Source organism: Polypterus senegalus, chromosome 12, assembly GCF_016835505.1.
Source record: "Polypterus senegalus isolate Bchr_013 chromosome 12, ASM1683550v1, whole genome shotgun sequence".
Lineage (NCBI taxonomy): Eukaryota > Metazoa > Chordata > Cladistia > Polypteriformes > Polypteridae > Polypterus > Polypterus senegalus.
Window position 1 is genome coordinate 61444330 of NC_053165.1, and position 21686 is coordinate 61466015.

The 21686-nt window shown below is 37.3% G+C and overlaps 1 protein-coding gene across 1 annotated transcript in view; it reads left to right on the top strand.

Moving 5' to 3' along the window:
* git2a (G protein-coupled receptor kinase interacting ArfGAP 2a) overlaps positions 1–21686 on the top strand; it is a 71669-nt gene that overhangs the window by 15370 nt on the left and 34613 nt on the right. Inside the window, 9 exon segments of the mRNA XM_039771788.1 lie at positions 15632–15765; positions 16058–16170; positions 16755–16860; positions 18067–18153; positions 18265–18395; positions 18983–19077; positions 19162–19207; positions 19613–19618; positions 19697–19748. Of these exon segments, the coding sequence (XP_039627722.1) occupies positions 15632–15765; positions 16058–16170; positions 16755–16860; positions 18067–18153; positions 18265–18395; positions 18983–19077; positions 19162–19207; positions 19613–19618; positions 19697–19748 (770 nt within the window).

Below are 21686 nucleotides of genomic sequence, written 5' to 3' on the forward strand. Positions count from 1 at the left end.
AAATATAAAAGAGAAGTGGTAGGAAATAAATTTCTACCTGAAATCTGTTCTGAACCTCTTTAAAAAAAATAATTCTATCACATAGCCCAAGCCTGACTGAGCATCTGTGAACTCCTTCAGGGGACAAGGATAGCTCATATAAAACAATTTTCAGGTGACAGCCAATTTACTCTATATTCATAAATGTACCTAAATTATTAAGACAAGTACAGTCCTTAATTTTTATTTTGTAGTTACAAAATATCAGCATAAAGTGAAGAGTGTAACCCTGATACAGACTTCAAACACCACTTTCCAATAAACAGACATACATATCACAGTACAGCATAATCACAACATTATATAGTCTGCTCTGCTGCATAGAAACTGTTCTTTTACTTTTTTAGAATAATAATAGTATTTAGACATCCAGTTTAAGTTTGGACATGTAATAGCATTCATTTTTGTCTGCTTTAACTTACTGGTCTGAAAAAAAAAATCTCACTATGTGAGACTTGTTTTTCTTTTGTTACACTTAACAATGGCAAGAGGAAATTAGCAGGTTTGTCCAGTTGTTTCTGGCCAGTCTTTTTGTTTTTATGTTTATATTTCTTCTAAGTTCAAGTTTTTAATATGCATACACCACTGAGAATCATAACTTCCACATCTCCCACAGATGAGTCATCTTCCTTCTAAATTCGATATGGAATAGAAATGCCTGATCGATTCTCTCCATGCTACTCTGTCCTGGACCCTCTTCCCAATTGGATCATTTTCCTTCAAATCATCATTTATTTTATCCATCCACCTCTGCTTCTGCTTTAACCAACTTTCCTACACTTTCTTTGCCATCTCTACTTTTGTTGTGCCTGTGATTGTCTCATTTCTTATGCTTTCCTAACTCCTTGCATCCATCTCAACATTCTCATTTTTGTCACATCCAACTTCTGCCCTCCTTTTATTGCACACTAGCAAAATACCCGCGCTTCGCAGCGGAGAAGTAGTGTGTTAAAGAAGTAATGAAAAAGAAAAGGAAAAATTTTAAAAATAACGTAACATGATTGTTAATGTAATTGTTTTGTCATTGATATGAGTGTTGTTCTCATATCTATCTATCTATCTATATATATATATATATATATATATATATATATATATATATATATATATCTATCTATATATTATATATATATATATATATATATATATATATATATATATATATATATATATATATATACTAGCAGAATACCAGCTTGCAGTGAGAAGTAGTGTGTTAAAGAAGGTATGAAAAGAAAAGGAAACATTTTAAAAATAATATAACATGATTGTCAAAGTAATTGTTTTGTGTATTTGGCGGCAGCGTCACAAAGTTTTTTCGTCTAGCTGCATCAGAAAATGTACCACGACGCCTGACACGCCTCCTTTTAGTGTTTTCTCACAGCTTGATTGCTGCTGTCATATATATATATATATATATATATATATACATATATACACATACATATCTTCATATCTACATATCTATATACATATCTACATATACACACACATATATATACATACCTATCTACATCATATATATATACACATACATACATACACACACACAAATTATATATATGTGTATGTATGTATGTATGTACGTATGTGTGTGTGTGTATATATATATATATATATATATATATATATATATATATATATATATACACACATACATACATATATATACACATACATATACTTGTGTGTATAGCTTTTATATATGTGTGTGTATAGCTTTGGTCACTGAGTGCAAGGGAGAAATAATAAAATATAGTCTATAAGTTATTAAACAGTAAAACATTAACGTTTTAAAAGTACAGGTACATTGAGCACTACTGGAGTGGTTGGGTAAACTACATTTTAAAGACTGTGTAACACAACAGGTAAGTAACTAACAGCAGCTAAAATATATATGGATCATCTCTCGGTAGTAGATCCCTTTTGAAAGGCGCTACACGACGGCTGTGGTATAGAAATTACATTTTCTATGTGAACGTTCAAATTTGTGCCTCTGGTAATGTGCCTTACCGGCATTTAAAGAAAATTAGTTTTGTGTCCTCTGCAGTGTTAAGCGAGAAAGGCTTTGGTTTGGGATAAAAGGAAAAAGTTGTAAAGAAAGGAAAGTTGCCTTTTTCTTTTATATAGTATAGAGAGATGTGTTCGCTGACGTTATGATCGCCTTTTGACGACAGTCGCGGTGGGTCTTGTGTAGACTGGTGAGACGTCCTCGCCATTAATCGGCTGTGATGGCACTGTCAGTCCTCTACTCGTGTGCGTGTCTTCATAATCCGGGTGAGAACCTCATAATCGTATACGTGCAAAAGAAAGTGTGAATCGCCTTAATATTATTTTGCCGTGGTGTAGAAAAGGGGTCCCGTGTTTGCACTTGTCTGGGCTATAGCGCAGGGGAGGATGAAAAAAATTAAAAGTGCTCACTTTGACTTAAGGCAGAAGCGCAGTCAGCGTCTCAAAGGCCGGCACAGCTATGCACGCGCGCTGGCTGCTCGACTTTTGCAGGGCAGGAGACCACAGTTTTTGCAGACACGTTCATGATATCAAAAGTCTCAGCGGAGGTCTTCATTTGGAGGTCATTCATATATTAGGTCATGATATATATATATATATATATATATATATCAAAATACCCGCCTCGCAGCGGAGAAGTAGTGTGTTAAAGAAGTAATGAAAAAGAAAAGGAAACATTTTAATAATAACGTAACATGATTGACATTGTCATGAGTGTTGCTGTCATATATATGCCTGCCTAAATAAGTCACCCTCGCTTTGCTCTTACTTTATTTACCGTTCATTTAATCACGGCTAGTGGCGGAAAAATTATAAAATGGAAGGAGGATGGCTTTACCAAAACAATTATTGATGGCGAATCGATTATTCATAAAGCTTGAATTGGTGATGTTTTTCTGTGTTAACCTCATATTTTTCATACTTCTTCTCAAACTAAGGTGGTGCGAGGGTAAAATGAATCGGGATGCGCTGATCAAAGTAATCGGTGTACCAGGAAATCATGCATTGACAAAAGCTCCCTTGCTTGTAATGCAAAGTGTGATTAAATGCATTATTTTTAACGCGTTATGGAGCACATGCATCAAGCTTCTCAGCTGTGCTTGTGCTAAGAAAAGGAAAGATTTTAAAAATAACGTAACACGATTGTCAATGTAACCTTTTGTAAGTAGTGCCTGGAGGATTCAGTGTGGAGAAACTCTATAGAGACAGCGTGTGTATTAACTTGTGGATTTTTCTGTGAGTATTTGGTGGCAGTCTGACCAAGTTGCTTCGGAAGACGGCGTTAGCTGCAGAGCTCAGTCAGAGCCAAATGAGATGAATGGGAGGGAAGATGATGACGTGACTCCCCACCCGCCTTAACTGTCAATCCCCACAAACACAGTCTCGGAATTTGCATAAGCACACCCCTTCACCTACAATTTTAACTTAGTTATAAAGTGATCAAAACTCTCGCTTATATCCTCGCCCTCTCATTAAACTTGTATCCCGCATTACCTGTGGGCATGTGAAACGCCAGCGGTAGCCTGTCTATGAACTTAATTTAAAGTTTAGGTTTACACCTTGCTTTCTTTCCGAGGTAGCAGCAGTCATGAATATGGTAGTATATGTCACTCGCTCGCTTCTTATTGTTTCGCTGCCTTCTCAATTATATAATGCATGTTTTCTTAAGGGCTTTTTTGGTGGTCTTCCTGGTTTTCTACGCACGCGTTGACAGTCAGTTCACGTGATTACGTGAGAGGCGTGATGATGTCACACGAAACTCCGCCCCCCCCACGTCATTCCAGCTCAACTCCATTACAGTTAATGGAGAAAAATACCTTCCAGTTATGACCATTAGGCGTAGAATTTCGAAATGAAACCTGCCCAACTTTTGTAAGTAAGCTGTAAGGAATGAGCCTGCCAAATTTCAGCCTTCTACCTACACGGGAAGTTGGAGAATTAGTGATGAGTGAGTGAGTGAGTGAGGTGAGGGCTTTGCCTTTTATTAGTATAGACTAGCAAAATACCCGCGCTTCGCAGCGGAGAAGTAGTGTGTTAAAGAAGCAATGAAAAAGAAAAGGAAACATTTTGAAAATAATGTAACATGATTGTCAATGTAATTGTTTTGTCACTGTTGTGAGTGATGAGTGTTGTTGTCATATATATATATTTACACACACACATATAAACATATATATATACATATCTATACATATACACATATACATACATATATATCTACATATATACACATACATATACACACACACATACATACATACACACACATATATACACACAAATACATATATATACATACATACACACACACATATATAAACATATATATACATATACATACATATCTACATATATACACACACAGCTATTTCGTATCAGTGCAATACGCTGCTTGTTAAAATGGATAACTCCCGCTCTTACGTGCAAGTCTGCGTGGATATTATGAACTATCGATTTGTTCAAGTTCTATTTAAATTTTAAATAGAAGGAATTTTTATTTAGTCGACAGAAATATCTTTGGTAGGAATGGTAAAAACAGACAGGAATATTATTCCTGAATAAATCAACTCAAACCTTAAACAACTTATAATATTTTGCTCTCCATAAAAATATATCCTGTCTAAATTATACAAGTTAGAAATAAAGTAAACGTCAAAAGAACAAACATTCAAATTTCTTTACTCTTATGTAATTTTATATAAAAATAAACTTAGATTTTAAATATCCCAAAAGATTTTGCTCTCCATAAAAATATATCCTGTCAAAATTATACAAATTCAAATATGAACATGCTGCATAACAAAACCTGGAAATATAAATAAAATGTGTTCCTTTCAGCAATAACAAATCAAATCATTCAGTTGTCTTTGCTCATATGTCATTTTAGAGCTGGACGCCTGGCATCTTTTTTTGGCCACAGGTTCGTTTCTGTTTGGTGTGAGGTTCTGTGTTGTGGAGATTCTCAGGATGGATTGCAGGTGCTCATCAGTGAGGCGACTCCTGTGTGCTGTTTTGTTAGTCTTTATCACTGAGAAGAGCTTCTCACACAGATATGTGCTACCAAACATGCACAAGGTTCGAGCCGCATGTAGACGGACTTTTTTTGTTCTTCAAAGTCACCAAAGCGCCGTGCAAACTCAGTGCTCTCAGTTTATCAGCAAAGTGCGTATTTGGGAACACCGTAGTGACGACTTGGTTTAACATTACTTGGTAACAGGGAAAGTGGGGCAAGTGGTTGTGTCTCCCATAAAAGCAGCTTCACTTGAAATCACTTTGTGATTGTGCACGGGTAAAAACGTCCGCTGAAGTGTCAGATTCTTATTTAATTATGCTGCTTTCTGTATCTTCTGCATTGCATTCAGGTTACCCTGATGTTTTGTCTCATAGTGCCGTCTTAGATTAAATTCTGTAATTACAGCCACATTAGCTCCACAAATGAGACACACGGGTTCAGTAAACATATACTCAGCCTCCCATCGCTTTTCAAAGGCTCTATTTTCAGAATGAACTTTTCTCTCCAGCATCGCGTGAGCTAGCTTCGCAATAACTGTTCGGCAAGGCAGCTGAAGCGCTGCATTATGGGATCTGTAGTTTATTGTGTTACCAGCGCTTCATATACCTGGGCCATTAATAACAATAATACAGTATATAAAATGATCTTGCGGGCCGGATATAATTACATGCCGTGCGGATGTGGCGTGGGCCCTTGAGTTTGACAAATATGGACTAAATAGAACTTGAAAAGATATATTTTTGAAATGTGATCGCAATTCAGATAGAGTTGACGCAAGCACTACAGCCTGCATCCTCCCTCGCTCTTACTTTTTACCGCTCATCTAATGAATACACTGAGTATGGCTTTACCAAAACAATCATTGATGGCTAATAAAGTATCCATTATTCGAGTATGTAGATCGGAATATATATATATACATATATATATACCCGCGATCGCAGCGAGAAGTAGTGTGTTAAAAAGCTAGAAAAGAAAAGGGAACATTTTAAAAATAACGTAACATGACTGTCAATATACAGTATTTGTTTTGTGAGTGTTACTGAGTGTTGCTGTCATCAAGGATTTGATTATCATTATTTCTTTCAATCAGGTTCGTATTTGTAGGATGTGTTGTGTTCAAGTTACATTCCGTGTTTGTCAATCGCTGTAAAGATGACAGGTTTCATTCATCGATTCGTTTCTTACTGCATCAATAAACAGCTCGCCTTCTTCTTTATCTGAGACCTGACACACTGCATGCACGTTTTTTTACACTGTCTTCCTTTAGCGGACATTGACTTTTTCCACCGTGTGCTTTGTTTCCGCAGTAGCTGGATTTATGAATATGCTTATCAGACGCTTCATATTTTTGCTGCCTTTTCAATTGTGTAATTCGGTTTTGTTCAGCTCTTTGGAACTGTTGCCTTTTATCTCTGCACTGCGCCAGTTCACGTGAGCCGCTCGGTGTACATGCATCGAAGGTTCCCAGCTGTGCTGGTGCCATCTGGTGCTATGTCCGTGGCTGTATTTAATGTTACCTTAGTCCTGGCACTTAAAACTTTCTCTCGCAGTTTCGCTGAGTTTGTGTCAAACACCACCCTGACCATCTCATCTTCCTCTCCATAAACACAGTCCTTAACCCGTGAATATTTAGTGGGAGTTTGCTATTGGATTTTCGCTGACGGGCGGCCTTATATTGGGCAGGCACTAAATTACAAACGCCAGCGGCAGCCTGTCTATGAACTTAATTTAAAGTGTAGGGTTTACATCGTGCTTTGTTTCAAGTAGCAGAACTCATGAATATGGTTGGATATGTCACTCGCTCGCTTCTTATTGTTTCGCTGCCTTCTCAGTTATATAATGCATGTTTTCTTAAGCGCTTTTTGAGGTCTTCCTGGTTTTCTATGTACTGCGTGATTACGGGAGGCGTGATGATGTCACACGAAACTCCCCCCACGGCGTTGAAGCTCATCTCCATTACAGTAAATGGAGAAAAACTGCTTCCAGTTATGACCATTACGCGTAGAATTTCGATATAAAACCTGCCCAACTTTTGTAAGGAAGCTGTAAGGAATGAACCTGCCAAATTTCAGCCTTCCACCCACACGGGAAGTTGGAGAATTAGTGAGTGAGTGAGTGAGTGAGTGAGTGAGTGAGTGAGTGAGTGAGGGCTTTGCCTTTTATTAGTATAGATTATACAGCTAAATACATTATTGCTGGTTGTACCACTGTCATAAAAACATTACCTTTAACCTTTGCCTAATACTCTGATACCCTCTTCCAATTGTTCCATGCAAAATACACTCTCTGGGTAATCTCTGTGTACTTTTCTCCATCTCAGCTACTACTGATCCCAGGCATTTAAACTTATCTCCAGTTTTCAATAGCTCTAATTTCTGAATTCTTATCATAATTAAATCTCAATTATTCTGTCTTCTTCTTATTTTCATTTCTCATACTGATTAGTAACAATAGTATCATAATAAGTAATGGACACAACAATTTGATGTGTTCCAAAAGATCCATTACAAGAGAATTATTATAGTATGACAATAAAGCATACATTTCAGTAAAATACAAATAACACATTTATAATGTCTGCTCAATCAGAGATAGAAATGTATACTGTGGATTCAGAAAAATATTTTGACCCCTTTACTCTCTGGACAGTTTCATAATTTTAAATGGATACATTTCCAATTTTTACCCACCAATTTACAATCAACAAATCAATAACAAAGTGAAAAGTGTTTAGACCTTTTATTGTGGCACTCTAACTTATGGTCAGGTGTATCTTGTTTGTTTAATTATCCTTGATGAGTCTAGAACGTAGAGTCCACCTGTTTTAAATTGAATTGATTGGAAATCATTTAGGAAAGGACACCTGTGTTTATAAGTTCCCACAATTCACATTGCATGTCAGGACAAAAAACAAGCCATCATGCCCCAGGAACTCTCTGTAGATATCCATGATACAATTGTGGTGAGGCACAGAGCAGAGCAAGGGTACAAAACCATTCTTAAACCTTTTGAGTATTCCCAGCAACACAGTGGCTTCTAAATTTGTAAACTGGAAGAGGTTTGGAACTACCAGGACTCTTCCTAGAGTTTGGTCATCCCAGCCAAATTGAGTATTTGGGCAAGAAGAGCATCGGTCAGAGCTGACCAAGAGTCCAATGGCCACTCTTCACAGAGCTTCAGAAGTCCACTGCTGAGATGGTAGAACTTGCTAGGAGATAGCCATCTAAGTGGACAATCTGTCAAACAGGCATTTACAGTAGAGTGGCCACTGAAGGAAAATACATATGACGGCCTGCTTGGAGTTTGCCAAATAGCATTTAAATGATTCTGAGAGCATGAGAAAAAAAGATTTTCTGGTCTGTTGTGACCAAAAAAATAAGTTTGGGTAGAACGCCAAGTACCATGTCTGGCAAAGACCAGGCACTGCTCATCACCTGCCTAATGCCAACCCTATGGTGAAGAATGATGGTGCTTCTCAGCGGGAAGGCACAGGGAGACTGGTCATAATTGAGAGCAGGTTGAATGCAACTAAATACATGGAGGTCCTTGAAGACCCGCTACAGAGTGCACACGACCTCAGAATGGGGCAGTGGTTGACCTTTCAGTATGGCAATGATCCGAAGCATACAGCCAACACAATGCTGGAGTGGCTTTAGGACCAATCTCTTGCTGTCCTTGAGTGGCCAAGCCAAACCCCAAAGAACATTTTTGGTGAAAACTGGCTTATGGTAGTTTGCAGACACTTGCTGTTCATTCTTATGGAGCTTGAGATGATCTGCCAGGAAGAATTGGATAAACTGCCCAAATCCACGTACAATGGAACCTTGGGTCACAAACGTCTCGGACCACGTACAAATCGGGTTATGACCAAAAAGTTTGCCAAACGTTTGCATCTGTTCACTACCAGACACTTGGGTGATAAACAAGCCAGTTTCCTTTCAGGTTTGTACGTGTCGATGATTTCCGCATGTGTTCAGCCTCTCCTGTGCATTCCCTGTGAAGCGAGAGAGAGAGTGCAAGAAGGCAGTTAAAGAATGCACCTGGTTTGTTTTTAAAGAGACTGATTCGAGCATTGTTTTAATCTCGTTGTATTTAATGAAGACTTTTTTCTGTTGGATTTTAGCCTCCACTTGGCTTCTGTTTTTATGAGATCATTTATTTATTGAAGGATTCTGAAAGCACTGCACTTTATTTAATTTGGACTTTGTTTTTGATTGTTGTTTTATTGATTTTAATAAAAGCACTTGGCACTTTTTCCACCATCCGATTGCTCCATTGTAGTGCCTCACTGTCGTGCTCATCAGTAACATTACCAACGTTGATGGGTTTAAGGGTTCCCGGAAGCAAGATGGGAGCGAACCCGCATCATCACAGACTTTACCTCAAAACTGTAATCTCCTTTCCACCCAGTTCCTCCTCACTTCCATCATGCCAGAACTCGACTCATGCAAGGTTAGTTTTCTTGGTTGTTTATGGTTAGGTTTTGTATAAATTACGGATTTTTCAAACGTTCATTTTTTTCCCTATGCTTAAAACTCATTAAAAAAAGTGTTTACAGAGAGTGGTTCGTGAGGCTATAGCGTGAACTCTTGCATTGTTAGTTTTCTCTGTTCAAGGTTTTCCCAGGGTTATTCAATGTTTTTACATTTTGTTTACTATTAATTACATTGTGCATTCTATGGTATAATTAACTATTTTTGTGCTTAAAAATCTTTAAAAAAAATATATATTTACATACAGCTCGTATGGTCCAGAACGGATTAATTGTATTTAATACATACATTCCTGTGGGGGAAATTACTTCGGCTCACCACCAAATCGGGTTGCAACCAGAGTTTTGGAACGAATTACGGTCGTGACCCGAGGTTCCACAGTATTCAAACCTTGTACAGACTAAGCCAAAAAGACTAAAGCTGCAATTGCTGCAAACAAAGTACTGAATTAACTGTCTGAACACTTACATGAATGAGAGATTAGTTTTAAATTTAATACATTTGCAAACCTTTCTTTAAACATATTTTGACTTTGTCATTGTGAGTTATTGAGTGTAGATTTAGATTGAGTGTAGATGGGGGAGAAAATGGCAAACTTACCCATTTCATTAAAAAAAATTAAATGTACAACACAATGAAGTGTGCAGAAAGTGAAGGGGTCTGAATATCTTCTGAATCCATCATATATCTCAAGACACCACTCTAAGACTTCCATACTCACCCAAAGAGAAGAGAACAAATTAGTAATTAAAGAGCCCCCTGTACTACCCCATCTCATTTTAATTAAAAGAACAGGAGTTTAGCAGAGACATTGGCAGGAGCGCAGCAGATTCATTTTAGAATAACATAAAATACTTGTCAGAGTCCAAGGATCTCTATACAGTTCCATGCAATGGAAATTTGATTTTCTCTAGTTTCAAATGATTTAAGAAATTTATTTAAAAAATCTTCCGCTTGAGCAAAATACAGTAAGTCAATGTGCAAACAATGTAGTGTAGGACATAGTGGTATTTTTATTACCAGATATTTTAAGCTTGTCTGAAATAACTTAAAACAATGTTGAAAAAGGATTTGCAATGATCATAAGTCTACACTAACCCAGAGAAAAAAATATCTTTATATCTTTAGTACACAGTGCCAGTCTGTGACATTCATGGTAATATTTTCAACAGTCACAATATCTAGGTGTTTGTAACTATATAAAATGTGAACCACTTGGTGGTAAAAGCAGTTTCTTAATTTGGGGCACCTGTGCTTCCAATATGCAGTGTGGGCTCCTAGAATTTGCAATCTTGGATAGCTGAAATCCTAAATTATGTGACATGCTTTAGTAATATTATGATGTGAATTGGCACTGTGTCATACAGTACCGCAAGCCAGGTTGTTTTCCTTAAACAACTTTGTCAGTTCTGCCAGGTCATTTGAATATGCAGACAAGTTATTGTTGATCAGCCCAATTAACTGTCAGCAAATTAGGTCCACACTTATTGCTGTGAATGGATTCTGCACTGATATGTCAAAAGGTTTTGGGGAGCTTTTCAATCTCTTCTTTAATAGTTTCTCTACCTGTTTAGTATGTCATTTCTGTTTTTAAAGTCTTCTGACTTGTGCCATGTAACTTGAGGGTTCCTTTTTAAAGTCACTCCAGTAATTTTTCACCTTCCATTCTAGATGTGGTTTCAACATCTTTGGGGAGGTAACATGATTAGTTGTATGATCAGTGTATGGTTTCCCCTCTTCCATCCAAGTTCTCTTTAATATTTTTCCCATATGTGCTATAGTTGTCTGTGCTGCCATGGATAAGTGCCGAGTACACCCAGGTATCAGTTAGCCTCTGTAGGTAAAGTAGTTATACTCAACTAATTGGGGTCCTGGAGAGTACCTACCTTTTGCATGTTAATTAGCTAATGCAAGTAAGAATTTAACTCTTATCATGTGGCCATAATGACCCACAAATTTAATGACCCCTTAGTAGATGACTCTGTTCAAAGTCAAGCTTACCGTTTTCAGGCTTATAATTATGATATCTTATATTGTTTAGACTAGCAAAATACCCGCACTTCACGGTTGAGAAGTAGTGTGTTAAAGAAGTTATGAAAAAGAAAAGGAAACATTTTAAAAATAACGTAACATGATTGTCAATGTACAGTAATTGTTTTGTGACTGTTATGAGTGTTGCTATCATCAATGATTTGATTATCATTATTTCTTTCAATCAGGTTCGTATTTAGAGGATGTGTTATGTTCAAGTTATTCCATGTTTGTCAACCATTGTAAAGATAACAGGTTTCATTCATCGAAGTGTTCACTACCCAAAGCGGTACTCATGAATCTAAGATGTTTAACAGGTATTCCCGGTATTAAGTTGTGGATTTGCCTGCGAATATTTATCGGCAGGGTGTCTATGAACTTAATTTAAACTTAAGCTTTACGCCTTGCTTTCCTATTGATATGTCTACAAAGGCTTGTTCAGATTCAGAGGGTTGTTCCTTTCTTACTGCATCAATAAACAGCTCGTCTTCCTCTTTATCTGAGACATCACATAATGCATGCATGGGTTTACCTTTCCCAGTCCTGCAAAGTCAGTTCACGTGAGCCGCTCGGAGTACATGCATCAAAGGTTCTCAGCTGTGCTTGTGCTATCTCGTGCGATGTTGCCATGTCCACAGCTTTATTTAATGTGAGCTCAGACCCGGCACTTAAAAGTTTCTCTCGCACTTTTGCTGAGTTTGTGCCAAACACTATTCTATCCCTGACCATCTCATCTTCATTTGCATAAGCACAGTCCTTCACCAGCAATTTTAACTCCGTTACAAAGTGATGAAAAGTCTCATTTATACCCTGCGTCCTTTCATTAAACTTGTATCTCGCGAATATCGTATTCGTCTTAGGCATGACAAACGCCAGCGGCAGCGTGTCTATGAACCTAATTTAAAGTTAAGCTTTACACCTTGCTTTCCTATTCGTTTGCATAAGCACAGTCCTTCACCAGCAATTTTAAATCCGTTACAGCAATTTTAACTTTGTTACAAAGTGATCAAAAGTCTTGTTTATACCCTGCGTCTTCTCATTAAACTTGTATCTCGCGAATATCGTTTTCGTCATAGGCATGACAAACGCCAGCGGCAGCCTGTCTATGAACTTAATTTAAACTAAAGGTTTACACTGTGATTTGTTTCCGCAGTAGCTGCACTTATGAATATGCTTATATGCGTCACTCGCTTCATATTCTTTTGCTGCCTTCTCAATTGTGTAATGCGTTTTTTGTTCAGCGCTCTTTGGAGCTCATACTTGTTCTCTGCGTACTGCGTTCACAGTCAGTTCACGTGAGCCGCTCGGAGTACATGCATCGAAGGTTCTCAGCTGTGCTTGTGCTATCTCGTGCGATCTTGCCATGTCCATGGCTTTATTTAATGTTAGCTAAGACCTGGCACTTAAAAGTTTCTCTCGCACTTTTGCTGAGTTTGTGCCAAACATTATTCTATCCCTGACCATCTCATCTTCGTTTGCATAAGCACAGTCCTTCACCCGCGAATATTTAGCGGCAGTGTGTCTATTGGATTGCTGCTGACGGACAGCCTTATATGGGCAGGCACTCAATTATGTGGGAGGCGTGACGATGAGGGACGCAACTCCGCCTCACATGGCGACTGAGCTGCAGGCTGTGGCCGTATATATGTACATAAGTAGGTTCCAGTTATGACCGTTGTGCGTAGAATTTTGTAATGAAACCTGCCTAACTTTTGTAAGTAAGCTGTAAGGAATGAGCCTGCCAAATTTCAGCCTTCTACCTACACGGGAAGTTAGAGAATTAGTGATGAGTTAGTCAGTCAGTCAGTGAGGGCTTTGCCTTTTATTAGTATAGATTAGCCCCTTTTTTAAAATAAATATAAATGTAAGCATATTGTGAAGTGTGATTTGTGAAATGGCCATAACTTGACATGCAAGTGGATAGCTTTCTCTGCTGATCACTCATTTAACAGCATTAGAAAAGACTTTGACGCAAGGTTCCAACTAGACTACCAAGGCTGATAGTTTTTATAAAGTAGCTTTAAACTTTTTACAAACGTCATTTTATGCATTAATGTGTGGTCCTTTGTAATACTCTCCCCTGCCCGCTGACTGCTTTTTGGTCTGCTATAGTGCTTTAAATTGAAAATAAATAATAAAGATTATGACAGTTGGAGGTGGTGTTGATTTTTGTCCTCAATGTGAGAGGAAGCCTAGGCCCTGCAAAATATTGTGCTGCGAAGGTGCCGGTAACTTCCTTAGCAGTATCCATATATAGAAATGTGCAGCAACATTTCCTTTTTGTTCAAAAAGCAGCTCGATTGGCATTCGCCATAGAATACCAGAATTGGCAGATGCACCACTGGTGCCCTGTGCTTTTTACAGATGAGAGCAGGTTCACCCTGAGCACGTGACAGAAGTGAAAGGGTCTGGAGAAGCCATGGAGAACATTATACTGCCTGTAACATCATTCAGCATGAGTAGTTTGGTGGTGGGTTAATGATTGTCTGGGGAGGCATATCCATGGAGGGTCACACAGACCGCTACAGGCTTGACAAAGGCACCTTGGCTGCCATTAGGTATCAGGATGAAATCCTTGGACCCATTGTCAGACCCTATGCTGGTACAGTGGCTCCTGGTGCACGACAATTCCTGGCCTCATGTGGTGAGAGTATGCAGGCAGTTCCTGGAGAATGAAGGAATTGATACCATTGACTGGCCACCACACTTTCCTGACCTAAATCCAATAGAACACCTCTGGGACATTATGTTTTGGTCCATCCAATGCCACCAGGTTGCACCTCAGACTGTTCAGGAGCTCAGTGATGCCCTGGTCCAGATCTGGGAGGAGATCCCCCACAACACCATCTGTCATCTCATTAGAAGCATGCACCGATGTTGTCAGGCATGTATACAAGAACACAGGGGCCGTACAAAGTGCTGCGTACAATTTTGAGTTGCTGCAATTCAATTTTGGCAAAATGGACTAGCCTGCCACATAATTTTTTCACTCTGATTTTTGGGGCGTCTTTGAATTCAGGGCTCTGTAGGTTGATTATTTTCATTTCCATCAAACGATGTGGCATTCTTTCGTTCCTAACACATTACCCAGTCTATATCAGTATACCTGTAGATATCCAGGAGATATACAAACACATATATTTACATATATATATGTGTGTGTGTGTGTGTGTGTGTATGAGGCTGACTCATTCACTCACTCATCATAAAAATCACTATTTCCTGTTTGGTTAAAAAGGTTACATTTGGCAGGGTTGTACATCTAGACCAGTATGTATTTGCTAGGAAACAACCTCAGAATTTGAAGTCCTAGGTGCAGAGGCTTAACCACTATGCCTCACTGATGCGCAATAATATTAACATTTGGTAATAATCTCTACAAATACTGTGTACATGCTTCAGCTTGTGTATATTATTTATATATTTATTAATTTGTACAGCTGCCTTAATGTCTCATCTCACTGTGTGACCTGATGCTTTACATTTTTATGATAATACAACCACCTTTCACTTTGGGCAAATAAAATGCTATGGCATTCTGTTAATGAACTTATTTTCTACAGTAAAATAAACTTCTGCACAAGATGTTTCACTAAACCAGAAGCTTTCTTCTTTTAACTTAAGGTAGATATACATGTGATGTAGTACATGCACAATCCTAAAGTCTCTTAACATTTTCTTCAAGAATTTTCTGGGATATTTTGGAACCTAATGTAAAATTAAAAGTTAAGTTAGGAAAGTTATTTCTATACAATTCTGGTATATACTGTACAGTATATTCACCACTTGAAATTGCATTCTAAAGTGAGACATGTTTATGCATTTTAAAAATAACTGGCCTGCACTTGCATTTGACAATGTCCCATTGTGGGGAAAAAAGGTATAATTTTTCAAGCCAAAAAAAAAGTTACTGAGTATTGATCTATTTCAGTTTCTAACTTTTAGAGCTTTCCACTCATTGGCCAGCTTAATGGCTGGATCCTTTTCTTTTCTGTATTGTCATAAATAAGTATGTTTATCATTTCTCTTTCTGTTGTTTCAGATCCGCACTGGGCCTCTATTAACCGAGGCGTTCTTCTCTGTGATGATTGCTGTAGTGTACACCGCAGTCTGGGGCGACACAGTTCACAAGTTAGACATTTAACACACACAGTATGGCCTTCAACACAGCTGCAGGTAAAGGGTCTTTTGCCTTAGTTAATCAAAATATGATCTTTATTAAGCTTCCCTTTTTTGTGTGCAGCTATCCAAGACAATAACATTTAGTGGTTTAACTGTGCAATAAGATGCTTTAGAAAGCTTTCTTAGCATAGAAAGTAAACTACATCTTTAAGTGCTGTATTTTTCTTTTCTTGTGTCTAACTTTTTATGATCTTTTAGCCACATTGAATGGCCATCAGTAGTGTACAGTAAACTGTCAAGGGTACACTATTACTTTTTTTATCTACATACTTTATTCTTTCTGCAGATGGTACAGACATTGTACAGCAATGGTGCCAATTCAATATGGGAGCACTCCCTCTTGGATCCTACATCATTAATGAGTGGCAAGCGCAAAGCCAACACCCAGGACAAGCTGCAGTGAGTATTGTTCTTTGTTAGGCTAATCTTTATGCAAGTAAGAATTTCAGTGTACCCTGTCCATGTGACAATAATGAACTCTAATATACTGTGATGCTAAAACTAGCTCTTTAGATTGTTAATTTCATTTCATAAGACTGGCTGTGTGACCATTCATTACAGTAATCAACATAAATGCATTTTGATCTTTGTTTCATTTTATCCACCATTATCTATGTTTCCAAAATGAAGTGGGTGCCATTCAAAGTACCCAAATGCCACTCCCCAACCTGACTCTGTACCAGTCATATTTGGCTTATTGTTGTGTACCTGCCTTTTCACAATGTGCAGAGCAGCACTGACTACTGTACCTGTATATAGCAAGTGCTCTTCATAAGCCTTCTTTTATGCAAAAGATAAACTATACCTTTGTGTTTAAAATGAACAGGCTGTAAGTTGGCCAGTAGGTTGTTATGGCCCTTTTAAGGAGAAAAAGATTTTTGTTTTTAGTTTATTTATTTATTTTTTTTATTTTGTTTGAACAGTCTTTGATTGTGATGTGAAGGATATCTAATAACATGAGTTCCTTTTTATCTCTGTTGAAGCCCAGGGAAAGCCGAGTTTATCCGAGCCAAGTACCAGATGCTGGCTTATGTACATCGTATGCCGTGCCGAGAAGATGACAGTATTACTGCCAAGGACCTTAGCAAGGTTGGAGTCTGATGCCACATAATATAATTTGCATTTTTGTGGTATTAAAGTTTGTTATACTGTCTATGCCTTGCCGGATGATTTTATCTAGGACTGCTTAAAAGAAAAAGTTAATTACTTTTCTATTGTAGCAAAGATTAATTCCATACTAATGCTGAAAACCAAAAGTTTATGTTTTTTATTATAGGGATTATTTATTGTCTCAAAGATGCAGATAATCTGTGTTACTGGTTTACTAGCCCTAATTTATTATCTATATGGTTACAATAATTATAGCCTTATGTAAGTAGTATTTTTATTTTGGGTAGACATCTGGTTAATTGTGTATTTTAAACCTAATGTTTGTGTACCATGAATATGTGTAGCAGGCACCTCTGTTGTGTGCATTCATTTGTTTTGTACCAAAATGCTTTATTAGTATCAAATTAAATGTAATCTTTTTTGTTTGTAGCAGTTTATTTGAAGCAATTTCACAAGTTTGAATCAAATGTTTTTGCCACTGTCACTGATGGAGACTTTTTTTTAAATGAATTTGCCCAGTATTTTCAGTCCACAAAGGTAGCTGAAGTTGAATAGCTTGACACATAAAGGTGTCTGGATCTAAACCTAAGATGTCCGCATCATAAAATCTCTTCAGCATCAAATCACTTTTTCACCTCTATTTTAGACTTAACCTATCTCCTTTTTGGTTTTGTTTTTTCCGGAATTTTTTGAACATTCTTTTTTTCTGTTATCTTTTCATCTGCTTGTTTAAAATGTAGTAAACCTCTATTTTATAATAAAGGCCATCCAGGTTTTGTCTGTAGTTTCAAAGTAAGTGTAATTCCCCTTTTTGCATTTTTAGTACAAATTGTATAAAGTCCCACTTTATTTAATTTTCACAGTTTTTACAGTATATTTCATAAACATCAGCATATCTCCATATTTGTTATTTTTAGAAGGGTTGTAATCTCCTTTCATGGATGGGAGGTAATTCGAACTTTTTGAACTCACCATCTTAAGATAATCATCCCAGAGGAGACTGAGATCATTGGCTTTGTTATCCCACCTTCAGATACATTAATGATTTCAGATTTCCTAAAGCCTTAAAACAATCATTGTTACATTAATGAGCATCTTCATATTTGTTGATACTTTTGCAAAAAAAAAAAAAAAATTAAAAAATACATTATTAAACAGAATGACTCTTTTTTTTTTTTTTCTCAGCAACTTCATTCAAGTGTGAGGACTGGAAATTTGGAAACCTGCTTACGGTTGCTTTCAATGGGAGCCCAGGCCAACTTCTTTCATCCAGTAGGTTGAGACTATTACATTTCAAGGATAGATTAATCACAGATTCAACATTTTGGCATTTAAGAATATCGTGCCATAAACTGACATTTTATGTACTTTATTATTGCTTAGGAGAAAGGAAACACACCTCTTCATGTTGCAGCAAAAGCTGGACAAATCTTACAAGCAGAGCTGCTAGCTGTGTATGGTGCTGATCCAGGAGCATTAGATGCTAGTGGCAAAACCCCAATTGAATGTGCAAGGTATATTTTTATTTTTATTTATTTTTTTAAATACAACAGTGTTCTTACAACAGTCTGTTTTATACCAATATAAACACATGATATACTAAAAATATAAATTGCAAATAGTTTCCTCCTACAGTCCAGATTCAAGCAGGTTAGGTGCATTGGTGATCCTAAGTTGTCCCTAGTGTGTTCTTGGTATGTGTGTTTGTGCCCTGCGGTGGGCTGGCGCCCTGCCCGGGGTTTGCTTCCTGCCTTGCGCCCTGTGTTGGCTGGGATTGGCTCCAGCAGGCTCCCATGACCCTGTAGTTAGGATGTAGCGGGTTGGATGATGGATGGATGGATGGATAAATTGCAAATATCTTCCACTTTTAATATACACTTTTTTAAAATTTATTTATTTATTTTTTTAACCTGAAAAGCTCACGGCCTTGATGTATCTGTTTGCTAAATACTGTACGTAGGTTTGATGATTGTGTTGTGATTTTTTTATTATGGTTTGATTTTATATGTTTAGGTGCATAGTAAGTATATACATGTGTACTGCTGTCAAACAGTGTCAGAGTAGTAGAGTTTTATGTGCTTGTTTGTTTGTCATTATTTAGGCAGTCTGGCCATCATGACTTGGCAGACCGTTTGGTTGAAATACAGTATGAGCTCACAGACAGGCTAGCTTTCTATCTCTGTGGAAGAAAACCTGGTAAGAAGAAAATTATTTCACACATCGAAAAACCTATTCTGTAATGCGTGTTTGGTTTACAACTTTTTTTCTTTATCCCTTAAGATCATAAAAAAGAACAGCACTTTATAATTCCCCACATGGCAGACAGGTAAGTTTATACACAGCATACAGAGCCTAAATTGGTATGAGTTATTTTTTTTATTTAATTTTTTCTTTTCTACAATGCATCATTTTTCATTTATTTTAAAATGTTAATTTTAGGCTAATAAGAGGCCATTCTGCTTTATTTTGGGTTTATAATTGTATACTATTTATATTTTACTTGAATTTTGATTTAACTACTAATTTATTTATGTTTTGCATGTTTTAATCAATTCTTGTGAAAAGTTAAGTTTTAACTGGAACATGGACCAGTTATTCTCACTCATGCAGCTTCTTAAAGCATACACAAAGCACCATTCCCAGTGTTGGGTATCTTTCGTTTTGATTATTTTCTTTCAAAGAGTTTTCCTTCTCACTTTTTCTTCTTTTTATGCATCTGTTATTGGATAAGGCACACGTAAGTATCCTTCTTTATTATCTGGTTCATGTATTTAATTAAGATGCATAAATATAAATGTCGTTTTATATCTTGCAGTAGCCTTGATTTGTCTGAGCTGGCCAGAGCTGCAAAGAAGAAGCTTCAGTCAGTAAGTATTTTACTTGGAGGCTGAAATAACTAGAAATCCCAATTACAAATTTGTTAGTATCACAGATCACTTAAAATATAAATAAACAAAACATCTTTATTAAGTAGAATGTGTCTATATTCTATATCAGTCAAGGTATTTATCAGGTAAAAACTAGATTGACAACATTTCTGTTTGAAAAATGAATAATGTGCTGATTTTAAAAATAAGAAATTAAGTCATAGAGGTGTTTCTTGTTATACTTGTTATTATGAGGACACACAATTAGAAATGTTCTGTATTCATAACCTTCACTCCCATAAAATATACCACTCTAATATGAAAAATACAGATGACTGCATCCAAATGTTGCACTGCAGTTTGAAAAATTTAAATAAGGACATTCTAAGCCATATTCAATTATGTATTTTAATCACTTTATTTTTTTAATGCTTTAGATTGATTGATAGATAGATAGATACTTTATTAATCCCAAGGGTAAATTCACATAATTCAGCAGCAGCATACTGATACAAAAAAAATATTAAATTAAATAGTAATAAAAATGAAAAAAATAAAAAAGCAGACAATAACTTTGAGTAATGTTAGCATTTACTCCCCCGGGTGGAATTGAAGAGTCTCCTCAGTCTGTCAGTGGAGCAGGACAGTGACAAAAGTCTGTCACTGAAGCTACTCCTCTGTCTGGAGATGACACTGTTCAGTGGATGCAGTGGATTCTTCATGATTGACAGGAGTTTGCTTAATGCCCGTCGCTCTGCCACAGATGTTAAACTGTCCAACTTTACTCCTACAATACAGCCTGCCTTCATAACAAGTTTGTCCAGGCGTGAGGCGTCCTTCATCTTTATGCTGCCTCCCCAGCACACCACCGCGTAGCAGAGGGCACTCGCCACAACCGTCTGGTAGAACATCTGCAGCATCTTATTGCAGATGTTGAAGGATGCCAACCTTCTAAGAAAATATAGTCGGCTCTGACCTTTCTTACACAGAGCATCAGTATTGGCAGTCCAGTCCAATTTGTCATCCAGCTGCACTCCCAGATATTTATAGGTCTGCACCCTCTGCACACAGTCACCTCTGATGATCACAGGGTCCATGAGGGCCCTGGGCCGCCTAAAATCCACCACCAGCTCCTTGGTCTTGCTGGTGTTAAGATGTAAGTGGTTTGAGTCGCACCATTTAACAAAGTCTTTGATTAGCTTCCTGTACTCCTCCTCCTGCCCACTCCTGATGCAGCCCACAATAACAGTGTCATCAGCGAACTTTTGCACATGACTTTATGACTTTATTGTATTGTTTGAGGTGAGGTGGTTCTATCTGTAATGACCACTGCTTTTCAGAAAATCAAATCCAGAATTCAAATTTATATTTGACAAGGTAATTCACTGTATTTGCTCCTGTTCTTACTTTAAACAGAAAGCAGTTTTAACATGTTTTCACTTGGACCGGGATACTGTCACTGATGAGGCACTATGTAGTTCTCAACACTGTATAAAGTGATGTTGCTCACATTGCAAGAGTTTGTAAAAGCTGCACAAAAGACTGAATTTAATTGTTTCTAGTGAAGCATTGGATAAGCTGAGTAACCCAGCTATCAGCTGCACTCAAGGCATGTTTCTCATACTAGCTGAGCACTTTTGGCTATAATTGAGAAGCTATGCTTTACTCATGCCCACCACATGACAATCAAAAATTTCATACTGCGCAATTTTTTTTCTAACTCATTTATCCAGTTAATAGTTGTGGAAAACAACAGCTGATGGCTGTCTCAACAGCACTGTCCAAAAGGCGTGAACCACCCTGTATGTGAAGATGGCTCATCACTAGGATTACTCACATTGGCACAGCAGTAGCTGCAGTTGAAAATTGAAAGTTTCCAATGTACAGATTACTTGGAAGAATGAATGTACAAACTCTGTACACACAGTACCTGACCTA